Source organism: Chrysochloris asiatica, unplaced genomic scaffold (assembly GCF_000296735.1).
Source record: "Chrysochloris asiatica unplaced genomic scaffold, ChrAsi1.0 scaffold00409, whole genome shotgun sequence".
Taxonomy (NCBI): domain Eukaryota; kingdom Metazoa; phylum Chordata; class Mammalia; order Afrosoricida; family Chrysochloridae; genus Chrysochloris; species Chrysochloris asiatica.
In genome coordinates, this window is record NW_006408927.1 from 625305 (window position 1) to 646112 (window position 20808).

The following is a 20808-nucleotide window of genomic DNA, read 5'->3' on the forward strand; positions in this document are numbered from 1 at the left end:
TCTTCCAACACAGATCTATTGGTTCTTTTGGCAGCCCATGGCACTTTCAATATTCTCCTCCAACACCATAACTCAAAGGCATCAATTCTTCTACGTTCTTCATTACTGTACTGTCTCCCCTTACAAGTGTGGAAACTGAGGCTGAGGGGCCGTGTCCTGCTGAGGCCTCCACCTCCTGACCCTCATCCTGAGGCTCTAGGTCCACATTCCCTTCCTGGCTTCTGCCGATGCACCAGCCCCACACTCCTGCGAGGTCTTCAGCTGGAGGATTGTGGGAATGGAGTCTCAAGTTTCCCCGTCTGTAAACTGAGGCAGAGAATGGCTCATAGTGCAGAGAGATGTCTGTCGGGCCTGAAATTGGAGATTTCAACTCTGTTGGATGGGGGTCCTGCCAGGAACTCAAGCCAATTGTCCTGGAGTTCAGGGTGAGGGTCTCACACACACAGATACCAGAGACAGTGGTCAGCCAACCAACAAAGCTCCAAGTTTGAACTTCTGACCCATGTTATATACCAATGCAAAAACTTGTTGTAGGCACATACGCATTGTTGTTGTGATGAGCCGTGGAGTCGCTTCTGACTCATAGTGACCCTGTACAGGGTTTCCGAGGCTGTAAATCTTTATGGGAGCAGAAAGCCTCATCTTTCTCCTGTGGAAAGGCTGGTAGTTTCGAACTGCTGACCTTGTGGTTCGCAGCCCGATTCGTAAGCACTAAGCTACCAGAGCTCCTTAGGCACATATGTGTTGGAGGGGCTTTAAAAAGAAACTATCCATTGTTTCTTTATTCCATTTATTTATTTTTTTTACAAACTTTTTGAAGCCTCCCTTATATACATTTAAGGTTTTGTTTTGGTGTAAACATGGGTCAGGTGTTCAAACTGTGGGCTTTGTTTGTTTGTCCCTTGACCATGATTTTTGGCAGCCACATTATGTACATGTGGATGCCCTGGTGGTATAGTGGGAACCACGTTGAACTGCTAACTGCAAGGTCAGAAGTTTGAATCTACCAGCCGCTCCCTGGAAGAAAGATGAAGCTTTCTGCTTCCTAAAGTTGTACAGCCTCAGATACCCCATACAGGGTCACTGTGTGTCAGAATGTTGACTCCACAAACACACAGCAACAACATATAGATGTTTGCAAATATATTGCACGTTTGCAATGCCTACAAACAACCTGTCAAATGTCACCTGATAGATGTAAATCTACCTTTTTATTTTAGCATGCTATGAAGTTACTAAATGAATTACATTTATCAGATATACATTGTATTTTTGAAATAGGTATTAAGCACATCTGTTTCCATATTTAAATGTACAATTTGCATTTCAAGCAAGGAAGGAGCCCCATCTACTGGGTGGAGGCAGACTCCAAGGGCCTTTTGGCCTCATTTGTCCTGAGCAGATTCCTTACCATGAGGATGACCCCCTCAGGTTACCTGGAGAATTTGAAACCAATCATGGGAAAAGGAAATCCGTGCAGCCCTCGCAGGCATTGTGTGACAGTCCCCTGGGCGGCAGAAGGAGATGCGAACTGGGGGACTGGGGGTGTTGGGCGTCATGTGTCTGAGGGGCCTGGATGGGCTTGGGGGAGTCCATGTGTCTGGATGGTTCTGGGTGTTTGTGTCTCTGTGGGTGGGGAGATCAGATGCATGTGAGGAGGAGGTCTGTGTGTTTGGGGCATGAAAGGCTACAGAAGTTGAAGGATCTGGTCAAGCATGTGTGTACATGTGTGTGTTATGTGTGAGGTCACATGTGTGCATGTATGGGTATATGTGCATGCATGAAGCCATGTGTCCTGTATCTATGAGCTCATGTGTGTGATATGTATGTGGTGCGTGCACACACGTGTGCATTTTAGTGTGTTAGATCATGTAATGTTATGTGGTGTGTGGTATGTGAGGTCGTGTGTGTGCTACACATGTGTGCACAGTACAATTAGGCCATACATGTGCCTGCATATGGGTATATGTACATGTGTGGTCACGTGTGGCATGTGTGTTGTAATACGTGCACATGCATGTGCTTATGTGGTATGTGTGAGGTCATGAGTGCACACACAGGTGGTGTGTATATGTGGTATGTGGTATGTGTGTGTGGTGCATGCATGCACATGTGTATGTGGTCTTGTGAGATCATGTGTGTGGTATGTGTGTGTGTGTGTAGAGTCTGATGGCAAAAGTGAGGGAATCCATCTGATCTGTCTTCTGACCCCATCTCTCTCTCTCTCTCTGTTTCTCCCCCTCTCTGTCTCTCTTCCTCTCTCTGTTTCTCCCTTTCTATCCCACTCTTTCCCTCAATTTCTCTCTTTCCCCTCTTTCTTTGGTCTCTCCCGCTCTGTCTCTCTCCCTGTTTTTCCCTGTCTCTCTCTCTCCCTGTCTCTCTCTCCACCCTCCGCCTGTCCTGCCCAGCAGAGAAGCGTCCCATCTCTAACAGCCCTGTGAGGACAGTCGAGGGCCCCACCATGATGAAGGCAGGTGGGTCAGACCCCAGGCTTGGCTCCAGCTTCCGGCCTGGCCTGGGGTGGAGTGCAGCCCTGCCCTTGGCAGAGCCTGGGGAAGCTGTGGTGATGGGGGTGGCAGCTGCTCTGGGCCTGGGGTGAAGCCTGGGCAACCCTCAGCTTCAGCACCTCCGCCACACGCCAGACTACGCTTCCATGCATGGCGGCTCTAACCCCACACGCCTCATGGCTTCATTTTCCTTAACCTCGAGGCTCGCTCCGGGACCTGGATGGGGCGGCGCACAAGCTCAAACAGGCTTTTCCACCCTCTCTTGGGCAGCCAGAAGTCCCTGCCTCTCTCACCACTGACTGGGAGGGAGCATTCTGTCTCTGGAGGTGACCAAATGGGTCACGGGGCGTTCTGTGGTTGTGGGTGTCAGTTTACAGTTCAGAAGGTAGGGGCTTCATTCCTTGTAGGGAAATGCCATAACACCTCACTCCAAACAGGACCCCAGTAGTGACCATGATCACAGCAATGACAATCTTTGTTGTTCCAGTGAGTAGATGTTTGGTCGAGAGGGTGTGGGGTGCTAACATCAAGGGGGCATCAGGGGAGTCTGGGGTCTCCCACATCCCTCAGGCCCAGAGGCAGGGAGGTGGAGGGTACCAGCTTCCCAGAGTTGGATCATCCCTGGCTAGGATTGCAGTGCACAACCAGCCCAACTGTGTGGGCAGATCTTTAGGTAGATGTCTGGGGTGGGCACGTAGGTTGGGAAGGGACACAGGCTTAAATATCCTTCATTCATTCATTCAGTAAATGTTTATTGAGCAACTGCTATATGCATGCATGGGGGTCCTGCAGGGGGCGACGGTCTATGTAATTAGTTTACAGGCAAAGTAGGACAGAGAGGAGGGAGCTGTGTGTGTGTGGGGGCTCACTGAGTAGGTGATACTTGAGCAAAGACCTGGAAGAAGGGAAGGGGACATGCAGGGGGTGGGTGGGGTGGGGAGGGCAGTAAGAGCTTGTTACCCAGGGAACAGCATGTGCAAAGGCCCTGTGGTGAGTTGTACCTGGTGGGTGGGTGGAACAGTGAGGAGGCCCAATGTGGCTGGAGCAAGTGAGTGACGAGGAGAGAGGAGGATGGGAAGCAGTGGAGGTGAAGGGCAAGTCATGTGGGGACCTTGTGGACAGGGAGGTTTCCGGCTTTTACCTGAGAGAGGTGGGAGCCCTGGAGGGTGGGAGGCAGAGTAGAGATGGGCTGACTTGATGCACGCCCTCTTGTGGACGCAGAGAGAACAGTGACTGCGAGCCCAATCTGCGCTCACGTGCGCCCTCTGGCGATCTCAGGGAGGACAGCCTGTGGCTACTCCTGTTGGGGGTGCGGGGGCTGCTGCTTTGGTCCAAGGGTGATGGCGGGATCGCGGTGGGTGCAGATTTAGGTGTGAGAAAAAGGACGGAGCTGTCCCCGATCGAGGTGGACGTCTTGGCGGGCTTTGGGGGTGAGACCTGGATGCGGTCAGTTGGGATTCCCCTGGCTGGGGAGGGGAGTCTTAGGAACGGCATTGAGGAGATGGTGGAGTCCAGGATGAGGTCCAGGCGGAGGTCGACATGAGAGTGCTCCCAGTCCTGGAGGAGTTTGGAGCCATGAATCCAGACCGGGTCCTGGGAGTGAGTGCAGGGGGGTGGGAGGGTAGCAAAGGGGAACCTGGTTTAAGGTCAGAGGTCAGGGCTGGGAGGAGGCGGCAGGAGGACGGACATGCACATCTGGTGCCTGGGTCATGTCCAGTCAGCACCACAAGTCCACTGCTCAGACTGGTTTTGTCAATCAGTGATGGGGAGAAGCTAGTATGGAATTACTACCCTCAGGACCCTCACAGCTAACGGGGCTCTGCTATTTCTAGAGGGCACTGCTCATGTTGTAATGGGTGATTCTAAGTACACTGTTGATTGGATGGAGGCAGTGGTCTGGGATTTGGGCAGAAGTGGGTCCAGGAATGTGAGTGAGTCTGCTGGCTGGAATTTGGTGTCTGCATGGCCACAGCCTCCCGGGGACTCACTGTACCCCTCAGAAATGTAAAGCAAAGGCTGGGCTGGGAGGGGATCAGAACCTGGGAACAACAGTTCGGTGGCTGAGTGAAGGGTGGCATTGAAGACAGGGATGAGGGAACTCAAGGTGCTTGGCAAGGATGACCTTGAAAACACAGAAGAGGAATTTAGACCCTTGCCCTCAGCCCTGGGGAGCTATAGAAGGATGTTGAGTGAGGGAGGGCCGTGTCAAGAAGGGTGATACAACATTTGTTTGCTGCTTGGCCTCTGCCCTGCTGGCTCCCTTCCCTGGCATGTGGGGCAGGGCATGGGGGCTGACTGCGGCGTAACGCTGTCCTCTCATGCTAGCCATGTATTCGGTGGCCATCACTGTGGAGAAGGACAAGGTGACCGGGGAGACAAGGGTGTTGTCCAGCACTACCTCGCTCCCCAAGGAGCTGCTCCCTCAGGGCATCAAGGTCTACGAGGACGAGACCAAAGGTACGAGCGAGCCCTCACCCCCCTGCTCCTCACACGCCACAGCCCCGCTGGGACCAGGAGCGCAGATCATAGGTCCCCAGGAGAAGTGCGTGGAGCCGGGACATGTGTGTTGTCACTGGCGGGGGTAGGATGTATGTGCTCTGGACAGGCATGTAGTCACCAGGTGGGGGGAAAGGTACGAACCCTAGACATGTATCGTCAGTAGGTTGGAGCAGGATGTGCGTGCCGAGGACGTGTGTGTTGTCACTGGTGGGGGTACAATGTATGGGCTTTGGACATGCATGCTGTCACCAGGTGGGGGTGGGCCTGAGACATGCATACCGTCACCAGGTCGCTGCAGGTGTGTCATCACCAGGTAGGGTGTGTGGAGACAGGGCATGTCCAGCTTCTATTCTAGAGGCTTACTCAAGACTACACAGATTCCCGATCCCAATTTGATGTGTGGACACTGTCCAGAGCCAGGGTCTCACCGGCACCACCTTGAGGCATGGATGGGCCTGAGTTCTTGAGGCCCCTGGCCAGCAGGCTCAGCCCTTCTATCAGGCCACTAATAATTGTGATTGCGGTAAACCCAGATGTGGGGCAAGGGGCGCTGGAGGCTTCTCAGAGAAGAGGGGACCTGGGATCCGGGAAGGTGAGAGGTGAGCAGGAAGCGGGGCTGAGTCTCAGAGTAGAGGGAGGGATTTCAGATCTGATTTGATTATGAGGGCTCCCTCTGGTGGCCGGCAGGAGAACAGGCCGTGAGGGACGCCCACGTGTAAGCATTTCTTTCTGTGGGATACAATTCACATGCCGCAGAGGGGCACAGTTGAGTGGGTTTAGCTGGTGACCACCACTACGAACCTACTTCTGAGGAAATAGTCACTTTCCGTTCCCCCCGCCTGGGTCCCTGGCATTTCCTGTCTCTCTCAGTTGACTTGACGACTTTTCACATCGGTGGAATTCTAGTCTGGCTCTTTTGACTGAGTACAGTGTTTTTGAGGTCCGTGCACGTATCAGCGGCTCTTTGTGCCATTTTATGGTTGAGTAATAACCCACGACAGTCCTCGTGTGGCACTGTAGGATAAGTGGGGTCGCAGGGTCGATGTGAACCACAAGGTCCATGGTTCAAACTCACCAGCCGCTCCTCGGAAACATTCTGCAGGGTCTTTGTGAGTCAGAGCGGACTCATCAGCAGTTGACGATAACTGTAGCCCACTGGAGTCCTGGTGTGGCGCTCTAGGATACGCACTGGACTGCTAACTGCAAGACTGTTCCTTGGAAACTTTATATAAGAGTCGCGGTGAGTTAGAACTGACTTGATGGCACTTCACGACAGCACCAGTATCCCACTAGGAGTGCTGCAAGGTTGGCAATTCAAAGTCATCAGCTGCTCCATGGGAGAAAAATGAGTCTTTCTGTTCCTGTAAAGATTGACAGTTTCAGAAACCTGACACACAGTTGCTCTGAGTTGAACTGACTTGATCGTACCTAACAACAGTAGCCCATTGTATTCATGTCCTGAACACTGCTTACTCCCTCGGAAGTGGGTGATCGTGAGGTATATGGCTGGGGACAGCCTTGTGGTTTCGTGTGGACATGTGTTTTAATTTCTCCTGGTTGCATACCTGGGACTGGACTTGCTGGTTCACTGGGGAATTCCTTATTTGACCCTTATGAGGACTAACTATTTTACACCCCTATCAGTGGTGGATGAGAATCCAGTCTGTTCACATCCTTACCAACACTTGCTGGTGCCCGTCTGATCATTAGTACTTATGAGTCGGAACTGACTCCACGGCACATAACAACAACAACAACTTATGATTGACACTTTGACAGCATTTGTAGTTTCTGTCAAATGGTATCGCATTGAGGTTTTGATCCTCAAGATTCTCTTATTAGAGGCGCCATAAAGGGGTTCCCACCCAGACTAGCTTGAGGGCAACTTTTTAGGTATAGACCTGGATCATATCCTCCTTTCAGCTCTCCCCCCGTGAGTCATACTGAGCAGACCCCAGACATCTCACCCCTTGGGCTGGAACAAGCACTGGGGATCTCCAGAGGGCAGAGAAGACACGTGTGTGCCCAGTACATCCTCAATGTCAGCTGCTCCGACCACTTTCACCTGGCTGGCATCTTGGGGTCACATGGCCCTGCCCTGGGGATTCAGGATCGGCCAGACTGGACTCTGGTTGCTTAGTAATAGGAAGGTGATCTGTTACCATGGCTACTGGGGTATAGATTCCTATCTTGGGACCATGGCTACTGGGAAACGCTCAGCTGGACTCGTGAGACCCAGGCACATCCCACACAATGGGCCTCCAGTCCAACAGCTCTGTGAGGCCTTTAAGGGGGGACGTGACTCCTCAGGCAGTTGACAGTGGGGAGCACTTTCTGTCTGGAAGCCAAGGACAGGAGCCCTGATCCTTGGCCAGGGAGGAGGTGAGTCCCTGGGGCCATCCATTCCATCCCTCCCTGGTCCCCTAGCATCCCAGACAGCTGTGTTTGTACAGAGAATTTGCAGAGTTGTGATCTGGGCTGAGGTCAGACTATACTCAGGAGATCTTCCTGACACTGGAATTGGTCCTTTGAGACTGCAGCCCATCTCAGAAAGCAACTGGTTAGACACTTTGTGACGGTGATAGATACGCGAACTTGGAGAGATTGTGGAAAACACACTGAACAAGACAGCTAGCACTCCACCCATTCAAACATAGGAGAACGAGCCTGTAAGGACTGCTGAAAAGTTTCTATCTTGTGGACTATGTTCTTCACCCTCTGAAATTTAAGAACAACCTTCTTGGGTTAAAGAAATAATTTGAGTGGAAATTACATACTGTTTTCCCTTGAAAAAGAGTAAGAGGGAGCTTCAAGAAGTTTGTGGGCAAGTTCCACTATCTTTTAATTCCATTTTGTCATTGAACTTTTTGAAGTCCCCTAGTATAGTCTTACAAGATGCAGCCAACACAGCTCTCAGAGGAAAATGTATAGCTATTGGTGTATGTCTTATCTTAGCACTTCTGTAGCAGAAATACCATAAGTGGGTAACTTTAACAAACAGAAATTTATATTCTCACAGTTTAGAAGTCTGAATTCAGGATGCCGGTTCTAAGGAAGATTTTCTCTCTTTCTTCATGGGCTTGGCATCTCTCTTCCCCTGTCCCTCCTTGCTAGCTTGCGTTTTAACCTCTTTTATATCTTCAAAGAGGTTGACTCAAGATGCATACTACACTATTGTTAGGTGCCTTCGAGTTAGCCCTGACTCACACTGAATCTATGCAGGACGCAAGAAAACACTGCCAGGTTTTGTTTCATTCTCACAACTAGCATTTTTGAGTCTGTTGTTGCAGCCTCTGTGTCGGTACGTCTCGTACGTCTCGTTGGGGGTCTTCCTCTTTTTCATTGACCTCTACTTGCCAGGCATAATGGCTTTCTCTAGGAACTGGTCCCTCCTGATCACACGTCCTAAGTATGAGAAACCAAGTGTGGCCATCCTGGTTTCTAAGGAGCACGCTGGCTATACTTTTTCCAACACAGATTTGGCTTTCAAGGACTTGTTTTAATTTTGTTCAGCTTTAGCCTGAATTTGCCTGTGGGCAATTGATGGGTTTTTTTTTCCCCCACAGTGGGCTCCTGGCCTTGTTCTGGCTGAATAATACTGAGTTTCTCCTTATTTTCCCTTTGGCCTCATTACCATAACAAAGACAGCTAATTCCCAAATGGGATTACGGCTGTAAGCATAGAAGTTAGGATTCACAACACATGTTTTACGGGGGGCATAATTCAGTCTATCAGTAAAGAAGAAAGACTGGGTGAAGTGTATGTTGTTGTTGTGAAGTGTATGCTAAGCTTTAATCCAAAAGCAGTCAAATCCTGGGAGGGGATTTATCTGGACCCTCGTGGCCTCAAACCCTTAGCGTCCATGAAGGGATGTACATAGTCTTATAAGGGAAAGAGAAATAGGCTGTGGTAAAGGGTAGCAGTCAAGCTCTGACCAGCTGTGTGGCATGGGGCCACTTGCTTCCCCTCTGTGCACCTCCACCTTCAACCATTCACAATGGAAAAGGAAATAGAGAACTGTTTTGTAGGGTGATTGTGGGGGAGCTGGTCAGCTGAGACATATGACAGCATTTCAGAATGCAAGGCAGTATAATTGCAATTCATTTGTCGCTAGCCTTTTTTGGTTTCTCCTAAATGCTTTTACAGCTATAAATTTTCCTCTGCAGACCACCTTGGCTGGGCCTACAGACCAAATAGGTGGTTTCAGTGGTTAATTCATTCTAAATGTGGAGTTGAGTGTACTATTTCCTCTTCAACTTGAGGCGATGTTGCCACCCTCTGAAGAGGTTTTGCGGTTTGCCTAGACCTTTGCTCACATCTGGGAGGCCCGCTCACTTTGTTTCTCCCTCATAGTGGTCCATGCTGTGGACGGCACCGCAGACAACGGGATCCATCCGCTGAGCTCCTCCGAGGTGGACGAACTCATCCACAAGGCGGACGAAGTCACGCTGAGCGAGGCAGGGTCCACGACCGGGCCAGTAGAGACCCGGGGGGCTGTGGAGGAGGCTGTCCGGACCACGCCTTCCCGGCGGGAGATCACCGGAGTACAGGCTCAGCCGGGTGAGGCCACGTCCGGTCCGCCGGGGGCCCAGCCTGGCCAGGAGCCCCCAGTCACCATGATCTTCATGGGTTACCAGAATGTGGAGGATGAGGCCGAGACCAAGAAAGTATTGGGACTTCAGGACACCATTACAGCGGAGCTGGTGGTCATCGAGGACGCAGCTGATGCCAAGGAGGCCGCACCCCCCAATGGCAGTGCCGCCGAGCCCCCCGTCACTACGGGCTCCAGGGAGGAGAACCAGGCAGGGCCCGAGCCCCCTGCCAGCGACCCCCAGGACCTCGACATGAAGAAGCAGCGTTGTAAATGCTGTTCGGTCATGTGAGCTAGCCTGGCCCCCAGACCCTGGCCCCGACCTCCAAACCATGACACCCACCAGCCCGGCCCCTCCCGGCGCCTGCCCACCCTTCACTTGCCACCTTTCGGGCCCCAGGACACACGGAGTTATCATTCCTTCTGATTTTTCTTTCGTTGGAAAGCGAGGGACACGGGTCCCCATCCCGTCCCCACCCCTCACCCCCATCCGGAATCACAGAGCCGGGCGGCTGTGCCTGGTGGGAGAGACCCGCTTTTCCCGAAACGACGACCCCCTCCCCCACTCTGGCAGCTTCACAGATCCGGCGAACGCCAAGACAGTCCCGGTGGTGGCCAGTCCACCACCCTCTGGGCTTCCTTCCCGTGCCTTCCTGCCATCCCGATAAGGTCTCTGAGAGTAAGCCCTGTAGGGGAGGGTCTCCACCAAGACCCCAGAAATAGGGCCTCGCTCGCAGGGTTTTGACAAAAGCGCCTCTGGGGTGAGGGGGGGGCGGGTCTCAGGGGGACACCAGGCTTGAGGTCTCAGAATAGAGGATGGGCCGCTCTGGACACTTCCTGTCTGTGTCCTGTCCACATGCCCCCTTCGGGCACGGGCCAGAGAAGGGGAGCCCTGGAGACCCGTCCCCACCCCCAGTTTCAGCCAGGCCTGTAGCCCCAGGCTGTCTTCTGCATAGGGTGGGCCAGGGGTCTTTGAGATGCCCCCTGCCTGAGGCAGGGACCACGAGAGCCACTTTTGGTCCCTAGCGCCCACCCCTTCTGGGCCCTCCTTCCTCCTGGTGCTAATTTGGGGACCCTGGGGGCCCACCCCCTGGCCTCTTATATAGTCTGCTTGGGCCAGGGTCCTGGGTTCTCCCATCTGACTACACCCCAGAGACCAGGCCCTATCCGCCAGCCCTGTTGGGTTTGGAGCATTTGCAGTTATTAGAGTGGGGTGTGCACAGCCTGGCAGGGAGGCTCCTGGAGCAGGGAACCCCATTTTCCACCCAGCCTGGGATGAGCCTGCTCCCTGTCCCCTCTCACTGGGAGAGGTGAGGGACTCCATTTTGGGGGACAGCCAACATCCAATGTGTACTCATGTGTCCCTGGGTGCAGCCACACTTGTTCCCAGAGGCACATTCATGCACTTTCTCACAGACATCCTCTTCTCATATGCTGACTTTGAACTACCAGGCTCCATCTTGTCCCTTTCCCTAGGGGCCTCCAGCCTGGTGCCCAGGCCACCTCCAGTTACCACACCCAGTCTTAGCATGGTGAGGTGAGGACCACCTCTGCCCTGAGCCTGGTTCCAGTCTCAGCTCAGTCCCTCTCTGTGGCTGGGAGGAGAGGCCCTCTCTGAGGGGTGCCCCTGGGCAGTGGCTGTGGACCCCTCCTCTCCCTCCCTTCAGTCTGCCCCCGAGTCCCTTGAGCTGTGAACCTTTGCTGAAGTGCCCTTGCTGTCCCTCTCTGCTTTTGATGTGCGACAAGGCCCTCGAAGTTCTTAATTTCCCAGAGAAGCAAATAAACAGTGTGAACAGCTTGAGTTCCTGGAACTCTTGGGTCTCCCCTGGGTGGGGAGGGTGTGTCAACACCAGGGGGTGGCGCCTGGTCCCAGTAGGTGCAGTCATAAAAGGGAGACTGAACCAGGGCCCAGGTAAGCTGGCATCCCCTATATGCGGCACACTCTCCCCAGACTTCCTGTGGGTGCTGCGGGGTGGGAAGCATTGGTGGACTCCACACCTGGCATCTGACTTCCTCGTCCGCCTACACCTGTGCTCACCTGAGTAGCACCTGGCCAGGTAAGTCCTTGGAGGAGGGGGCCAGCTCCTGGGCAGCAGAACCTGCTTTCTGTTTCTCTTAGAACCCTTGAGTTCTGCACCTATCCCTGTAAAGCCCCCAGAGAGGGAAGAGGGGTCCCCACCGAACCCCACAGGTTCTTCAGAGAAGCCAGTCCTGGGAAATGGATGGAGGGACAGGGCAGTGGGTGGGGGTGGGGGGATTATAAGGGTTGCTTTTATGTTTAGGGAAACTGGGGAACAACCTCCTCTTTGTGACCTCAATGTGACCTTGGAGAGATCATTGTCGTCTCTAGGCCTCAGTTTTCCCCTGCTCTGAGAGCAGAACAATTGGTCATCTCCACAGTAGCCCTAGCATGCTAGGGGCCACCTGTTTTTACCCATCTGTGCAATGGGAACATGAGGACTGTGGGATCTATAATGTGGTCCCAATCCCAGCCCTACCACAGACCCCTCTGAGTCTTTGACAGGATTCCCAGCGAGCCCTCCGAGTCTCAGCTTCCGTACCAGTTAAATGAGGGGTGTTGGGGAAAGCCAGCAATACTGTGCACCCCAGCACCTGTTAGGGGCTCAAGCTGTTACCCTGGGCTGAGCCCTTATTTGTGTTGTCCTCAATCCCCCCTCCATGGGCAACTTCTAGTCTTGGGGCCCATTTGAGGGAAGAAGAGACTATGGGTCAGAGGGACCCCACAGCCAGGTCCCTCTGGGAGATCTCCCATCCAGCTGTGTCCAGCCTCAGCGTCCCCATCTGCCTTATCCGTGGGCCTGGGTTTTGCCCATCCAGCCAACATTTACTAGCACTTTTGATGTCCTTGCTGGACCCTTTACATGGAAGCAGACCGGGGAATCCTGCCAGTAGCCCCAAAGGAGACAGTTGCTGGAAAGTCCCCATTTCACAGAGAAGACGGAGGCTGAAAGGGGTTCAGCGGCATCCCATCCCATCCCAGGCCCAGCCGGTCTCCAAGGAGATCTGAGGAAGGGGCTGCGTAGGGGGATGGAGCCAGATGGAAAAGTGAGGGTTTGGACTTAGCCCACCCTCTGGACCCCCAACCCAGGCAGCTGGCGTGTGGCCAGAATGTGTGACCTCAGGCAAGTGCCACGCCCTCTCTGAACATTGACTTCCTACTGATAGAGATTTTAGGGGTTTTCCGGCAGGCAGGCAGGTGTGGAGGCCCCAGGGTGTGGAGGCCAAGGGTAGCAATCACTCTGCCCGCCCTTCCCTCCCTCCCTGCCCAGTATCGTCTTTCTCCCTCCTGCTCTGGACTTTGTCTCCGGGCTGGGGTGGGGCCGGGAGGTGCACCTGCCGCCTTCGGGCGGGGCCTGGGTCCCCTGGCAACCGGGGGGCGGGCTTCAGGGGTGCTGAGGGAGCCCCAGCCAGGCTCCCAGGCTGCTGGGGTTGGAGCCGGCTGGTAAGGCTGGGGGCTTGGGGGACAGGCGGGCCGAAAGCTGGGGCAGAACCTGTGGGGGTGGGGTGCAGTGACGGGGTACAGTGGGGGGGGGGTGCAGTGAGGGGTGGGGTGCTGTGAGGGAGGGGTCCTATGAGGGAGGGGTCTTATGACGGAGGGGTGCTGGGTGGAGGTCCTTGTGTAATGGGGTGCTGACTTTGCAGGGACCCTGAGGAAGATGCACCCTTCCCTTTCTAGCCCTGCTGTAGTATCGTTCAGGGGCCTAGACCCTCCTCTGCCCAGGCCCCCCACCCCACAAGAACCCCATCCCTCATATCACCTCACTCCTCACAGTATCCCCAAGTCATACAACACCTTCCGGGGAACCTAATATCACCCCATACCACACAGGACCTCATTCCTCACAGCATCCCCACTCCTCACAGCACGCCACCCTCAGGCACCCCGAACCCACACAGCACCCCATTCCTCAAGCACTCCAAATCTACAAACACCCCATCCCTCACAACCCCTCACCCTCTCAGGACCCTCAGATCTAAGTCCCCCACTGGTCCTGGATTTTGGAGGCTTTGGGGGAGACATTTAGAGCCAGTCCTACCTGGGGGAGTAAACAGCCCCCAATTTGGGCTCAAAGTCTGGTCTGGAGACAGAAGAGGTGTGGGTTGAGCCTAGCTATACTCACTTAACAACAACAACATACCTAGTCCTAGGGTGGGCGGGGGGCTCAGGCTGGAATTCCATGGGGTTGAGGCAGGGCCTGGACACGGGTCAGGGCAGGTCTCGAGGCATAGCGTTCTGCCCAGCCAGGGTCCAGGAAGCTATAGCCTGAGAAATGTCAGAAGACCCCCCACCCCCACCCCCGAAGTCCCATGCACCCCAGGAGGCCTTTGCCCTGTGGCAGGAGGCCCGTGGGGGTGAGGAGGAAGCCAGTGTGTGGCACCAAGGGTCATAAATCTCGCTTTAGCATGGTATTGACATTGGGTCGGTGAGCTGGAGGAGCAATGGGGTTTCATAGGCTCGGTGTGATTTCTGGGCCTGAGCTCCCTAGGATGTGAGCTGGACAGGAATGACTCTCCTTTCTTACAGGCTTTGTGGGATGCCTCAGAAGGGGGGCTTTTCCTCTTTGGGGAGGGGGTTGCTCCTCCTACCCTTTGAGGGAATGCTATTGTCCCATTTCATAGATGGGACAGCTGAGGCTTTGAGAAGGGAGACAGATGTCTCCCCCAGGGGGGACCCAAGGCTGAAATAATCACATCCACAGCCATCATGTGGGCAAATGTATGAAACAAAACAGACGAGCAGGGACCCAAGGACTCAAGGTGGCCTCTATGAGTCACCTGGGAGAAACTGGAGGAAGTGGAGACACACCCTGGCCCCACCCCGACCAGGAGACCTGACACTCCTGAGACAGAGCAGTTAATGTCCATTGTGGGTTGTAAACCCGCCAGAGAAATCTTGTCCACTCACTGGGCAAACATCCCTGCCACCTGTCACTCCGCTACACTTGCCCTTCCTGGGGAGGTCCAGGGAGGGGACAGAACGGTGTCACCACCCAGCCTTCAGCGTCGCCTCTGGGTCTAAAACACTCAGAGTAGCTGTTGCTGGTGGTGACCATCCAGCCTACTGCAGTTCATACCAGGCTTTGGGGAGAGAGGGTAGGAGCAGACAAGCCTTAAATCAAAGCATCCACACACACACACACCCCGAGATTGAGAAGTTTTCCTAGTACAGTGTTGGGCAGCTAACTCAGGAGAAAAATGAAGCTGTCTGCTCCTCTAAACAGTGACCGTCTCAGAAACCCTATAGGACAGGTCTACTGTCCTCTAGGGTCACCGGGAGTCAAAATCAAGGGCAGTGGGTTACTTTCAGGACCTGCCCACCCTTCCAGAATCTCAGACTGACAAGTTTAACCTCAGGGGACAGAAACTGAGCCAGGTCCAGTTGGGATGCTGACCGAGGTCTTCTTGTTTATGAATACTATTTTCATTCCTCGAGTTATAAGTCATTGTTCTTAGGTGCTGTTGAGTCAGCTCCGACCCATAGTGACCCTCTGTACAACAGAGTGAAACACTGCCCGGTCCTGTACCATCCTTGAGCCCACTGACCACTGTGCCAGTCTGTCTCACTGAGGATCTTCCTCTTTTTCACAGACCCTTCACTTCACCAAGCATGATGTACTACTTCTCCAGGACTTGGGCCCTCCTGATGATCTGTCTAAAGTATGAGAGACCAAGTCTAGCCATCTTGGCTTCTGAGAAACATTCTGGCCGTATTTCTTCCAACACAGATTCATTTGTTTGTCTAGCACTCCGTGGTGGTGTTAAGTACCATCAAGTCGGTTCCGACTCATGGCGACCCTGTCAGGGTTTCTGAGGAGTGGCTGGTGAGCTTGAACCACAGACCTTATGATTCAAACTGGCCTTGCAGTCCAGCGCATTAACCCACAGCGCCACACGAGGCCGCTAGTACCTTCAAAATGCTCCTCCAACACAATGCATCCAACTCGAATGCATCAATTCTTCTATGGTCTACCTTATTCACTGCCCAACTTTCACATGCATATAAGGTAACTGAAAACCCCATGGTGCACTTTAGCCCTTTTAAGTTTTAAGCACATGCCTAGTCTATGTTGGTTGTAACTTTGTTCCGCACCATTCCGCATCTTTATACCAGATGTAGCTTTCCAGAGTGTGGAAGGGGCTACGCTTTTATTTATAGGGCAGTTCTAGGGTTACAGAAAAACTTCCCAGATAGTACAGAGTTCCCTTGTACCCCTTCTCTCTCTGCTGTGCAATTTATTACAATGGATGGACTATTATTAACACATTCATTTAACCCCATCGTAGGGACCAGAGCAGCGCAGTGGGTGAACCCTTGGCCTGCTAGCAGACAGATCAGCCATTCACACCCTCCAGACACAGAGAAGGAGGAGGAGGCTGTCTGCTGCAGGGAAGATTTACAGTCTCAGAAAACCCCATAGAAGGTCCATATCAGTTGGAATCGACTCGATGGCAGTGGTTTCAGTTTGGGCTTCAAGTCCATAGGATATTCGAAGATTCACTCTTTCTGAGGCCCCCGGGCAGCACAGTTTGCCCTCAAGTGTTAACCTAAAGGTTGGTGGTTCAAGCCCACTCAGGGGTGCTGCAGAAGAAAGACCTGGCAACCCGTTTCCCTAAAGATCAAAGCTGAGAGAACCCTATGGAGCAGGTCTAGTCTGTAACACATGAGTCGCCATGTTTCAGATCAACGGTTTGGGTTTGGTTTCCATTGTTAGTGTTGTCCAGTCTTGTGGAGTTAAGCAGAGTCCAGTGTCCCATGTCCACACAATGCCACACAGAACGATTCCACTGCCTGAAACATGCCCCGTGCTCCCCAGTCTGTCTCCCCTCCTCCCCCACCTTTCTCTCCCGCTGCAACCACTGTTGTGTTCATTGTCTAGAGGCTCCCTTTCCAGAATGCCAGATGTTGGAGACGTTTAGCTTTTAACAGTGAGCGGCTATAAAGGCAGCAGGTGTAGATCTTACTAGCGCTGGTGAAGGTTGGGGACCAGGGCTGTTTGTGGGGTGACTCACAGCCTCGTGGCCCTGGGAGCCTCACTTCACAAGCTGTAAAAAGTGAGGCTTGCACCCTCCGGTGCCAGGCAGGAGGAAGATGTCAGATGATGCTTCCAAGGGAGGGGACAGTCTGGGGGACTTCCCGGGAGAGGGGTCCAGTGGACTGCAGCAAAGGAGACTGTGGAGGAGCTGAGATGGGGTCCTTGAGGCCCAGCCAGCTGCAGGAGAAGGACCAGGATTGGGGTGGGGTGCTCATACCCTTGATTAACCAGATGGGTCATGAGAACTTTACCCTGGAGACTCTGGGAGTTGTGGCGAGGCCAGAGCAGGCACCTTCCAGAAGCTTCCTAGAGAGTGCTCGGGAGAGCTTGCACGCCAGTGGGGAAGGCCAGCTCCCCAGGGGCACTGGGCCAAGATGAGGCCCAGCACCCAGCCGGGGCCCAGCAGAACAAGGTCCTCAGCCCTTCCTGGCTTCATATCACCCAGGCAGAAGGTTGTCTGGGATGGAGATGGTGGTGGACGTGAGGGAAATAGGATGAGGGATCTAGGGAGCCAGGGAACCCACATTTCTGTCTGGGCCTCAGTCTCCCCACCTGGCATATCTGAACTAGGGTCGCTCTCTCTGGGGGGGTCATCTGTAAACACATGGACAGCTAATGGAGTGGTCTCAGCATGAATGCACTGTGAAGTGTTATGGGGAGGGGACATTTGACCTTGAAACTTAAGGCAGACTTGGACAGAAAGACAGTAGCCCTGATAGGCCCGTGGATTAAGCTCTGGGTTACTAACCTCAAGGTTGGCAGTTCTAATCCACCAGCCACTTTGAGGGAGGCTGTCTGCTCCCATAAAGATTTGTAGCCTCAGAAGCCCTCTGAGCGGCACTTTCATTCTGTCCTGCTTTGACAGCAAGCAGGGGGGATGTTGAATGCATGAAGTGGGTGTCGGGTAGCTCACCATGGCAGGGTGTGGAGTGTTCAGAACCTGGAATCCACCGGGTTATCTGTCAGATACCCGTAAGGGTGAATTGCTGGGACAGTTCTGGAAGTCGAGGGATTCAGGTATGGCTAGACCCAGCAGCTCCAGCGATGTGTGTAGGATGCTCTGTTATGTTAAAGAGACCAGGCCCTGGTTACTACTGAAAGGTCCATGCTTTGAACCCCGCAGCCACTTTCAGGGAGGAATGGCTGTCTGCTCTCATAAAGATTTACCTCCTTGAAAACTCAGAAGACAGATCTATTCTGTCCCAAAGTGTCACTGTGACTCAGAGGGATTCAATGGCAACGGGTTTCAGCGTGGTGCATGTCAGTGTTGGGTTTAGTCTTGAGCAAGCTATGACCACAAGGGGGAGAAGGTGGGCCCCAGCAGTTCCCCACCCCAGCCCACCAGCCACACCCGTGGGCTCCACCCACTGCCTTCAAGTGGATTCAGACTCCTAGTGACCCTATATGACACAATAGGACTGCTCCCTAGGGTTTCCAAGACTAAACCCTTCCAGGATTAGAAAGCCTCATCATACTCCAGCACAGTGGTTGGTCAATTTGAACCACTGACCTTGAAGTTAGCAGCCCAGTGCTTAACGCATTGCACCACCAGAGTCCCTTAGCAACCCTAGTCCCTATTTTCTGCGTTAATTGTAACCAAAATATAAGCACTTGATGTCATTGGCCAGATTGGGACACATGTCCATCCATGAACCAATCAGAAGCAAGGAAATGAAATGCTTTGATTGGTTGGGTTGGGGTACTTACCAGTCTCTGAACAGATCAGAGGATGGAATTCTGTGATTGGCTGGGCTGTGTTACCTAGTTCCAAATCAATCACCACAACTTGTCTGTCAGGTTGAACTGTGTGGCTGTGATGTTGGAAGCGATGCCACAGGTATTTTAAATGCCAGTAGGGTCACCCATGGCGGACAGGTTTCAGCAGAACTTCCAGAATAAGACAAACGAGGAAGAAGGAGAGGCGGACCACTTCTGAAGGATTGTTGTGTTGTTGTTGTTAGGTGTCATCAAGTCGGTACCAACTCATAGCGACCCAATGCACAACAGAATAAAACACTGCCCAGTTCTGCGCCAGCCTCATAATCATTGCTACATTGGAGCCCATCACTACCGCCACTGTGCCCATCATTTAGTTGAGGGGGTCTTCCTCTTTTTCTCCGACCCCCTGCTTTACTAAGCATAATATCCTCCTCCAGGGACTGGTCCCTCCTGATAATACGGCCAAAGAATGCGAGACAACATCTCACCATCCTGGTTTCCAAGAAGCATTCTGGCTGTACGTCTTCAAATACAGATTAATTTGTTCTTTTGGCAGTCCCTGGTAATTTTACTATTCTCCTCCAACACCGTAACTCCAATGCATCCATTCTTCTATGGTCTCCCTTATTCACTGTCCAACTTTCACATGCATATGAGGTTACTGAATATAAGGTGTGGGGGTCAGGCACACCTTAGTCCTCAAACTGACATCTTTGCTCTTAAACACTTTAAGGAGATCTTGTGCAGCAGATTTGCCTAATGCAATACATCATTTGATTTCTTGACTGCTGCTTCCGTGAGTGTTGATGGTTGATCCGAGCAAAATGAAGTCCTTGACACCTTCAATCTTTCCTCCATATATATGAATGTTATTTACTGGTCCAGTGATGAGGATTTTTGTACAACCCATACCAAAGGCTGTGCTCTTTGATCTTCATCAGTAAGTATTTTAAGTCCTCTTCACTTTCAGCAAGCAAGGTTGTGTCATCTGCATATCGCAGGTTGTTAATGAGTCTTCCTCCAATCCTGATGCCATGTTTTTCTTCATATAACCCAGCTTCTTGAATTATTTGCTGAACATACAGATTGAATAAGTATGGTGAAAGAATACAACCCTAGTGTACACCTTTTCCAGTTTTAAACCATTTGGTTTTCTCCTGTTTTGTTCAAATAACTGCCTCTTGATCTCCATACAGGTTCCTCATGTAGCACTGAGGAACTTAATTTAAGCACGGTGAAGTGTTCCAGAATACTCGTTCTCTGCAAGGCTGTCCAGAGCTTGTCATGATCCACACAATCAAAAGACTGTGCATAGTCAGTGAAGCATAGGTAAACATCTTTTTGGTACTCTCTACTTTCAGCCAAGATCCATTTGATGTCAGCAGTGATATCCCTTGTTCCACGTCCTCTTCTGAATCTGGCTTGAACCTCTGGAAGTTCTCTGTCAATGTATATGTTTGCATCTGTTTTTTTTAAATTTTCTTTAACGAAATTTGACTTGCATGCAATATTAATGATTTTGTCCAGTGATTTCAGCATCTATTTTTGGAATGGGCAAAAATATGGATTCTTCCAATCTGTTAGCCAGATAGTTGCCTTCCAAATTTCTTGGCATAGATGAGTGAATGCCTCCAGTGTTACATCAATTTGTTGAGAGACTTCAGTGTTGATTCCATCAATTTCTGGTGCCTTGTTCTTTGCCAATGCCTTCAGTGTACCTTGGACTTCCTCCTTCAATATCATTGGCTCTTGATCATATGCTACCTCTTGAAACAGTTGAACACCAACCATTTCCTTTTGGTACAGCGACTCTGTGTATTCCTTCCATCTTCTCTTAATGCTTTCTGCATCATTCAATAGTTTGAAATTATTGAAACCTTCAATAATGAAAGTTGAGGCTGGAATTTTTTCTTCAGTTCCCTCAGCTTGAGAAATTCTGAGCGTGTTCTTCCCTTTTGGTTTTCTAGCTCCAGGTCTTTGCACATATTGTTACAATATTTGACTTTTTCTTTTCAAGCTGACCTTTGATTTTTTTTTTTTCTGTTCAGCTGTTTTGTCTCCTCATTTCTTCCATTTGCTTTAGCATCTCTACGCTGGAGAGCCAGTCATAGAGTCTCTTCTGACATTCATTTTGGTCTTTTCCTTCTTTCTTGTCTTCTTAATGACTTTTTGCTTTCTCCCTGTATGATGTTCTTGATGTCATCCCACAACTTTTCTGGTCTTTGGTCTTCAGTGTCTAATGCATCAAATGTGTTCTTCAGATGATCTCTAAATTCAAGTGGGATATGGTTCAATGTCATATTTAGGTTCTTGTGGACTTGTTTCTTCAGCTTCAACCTGAACTTGCATATGAGTAATTGATGGTCTGTTCCACAATCTGTTTCTGGCCTTGTTTTGGCTGATGACATGGAGCTTTTCCCACCATCTCTTTCCACAG

The 20808-nt window shown here is 51.9% G+C and overlaps 1 protein-coding gene across 1 annotated transcript in view; it reads left to right on the forward strand.

The window, feature by feature from the left end:
* Positions 1–9889, forward strand: part of PALM (paralemmin) — a 34356-nt gene extending 24467 nt beyond the window's left edge. Inside the window, exons 10-12 of the mRNA XM_006876733.1 lie at positions 2412–2474; positions 4833–4964; positions 9360–9889. Of these exons, the coding sequence (XP_006876795.1) occupies positions 2412–2474; positions 4833–4964; positions 9360–9889 (725 nt within the window). The remainder of the gene's footprint in view (positions 1–2411; positions 2475–4832; positions 4965–9359) is intronic.
* The last annotated feature ends 10919 nt before the right edge of the window (positions 9890–20808 follow it).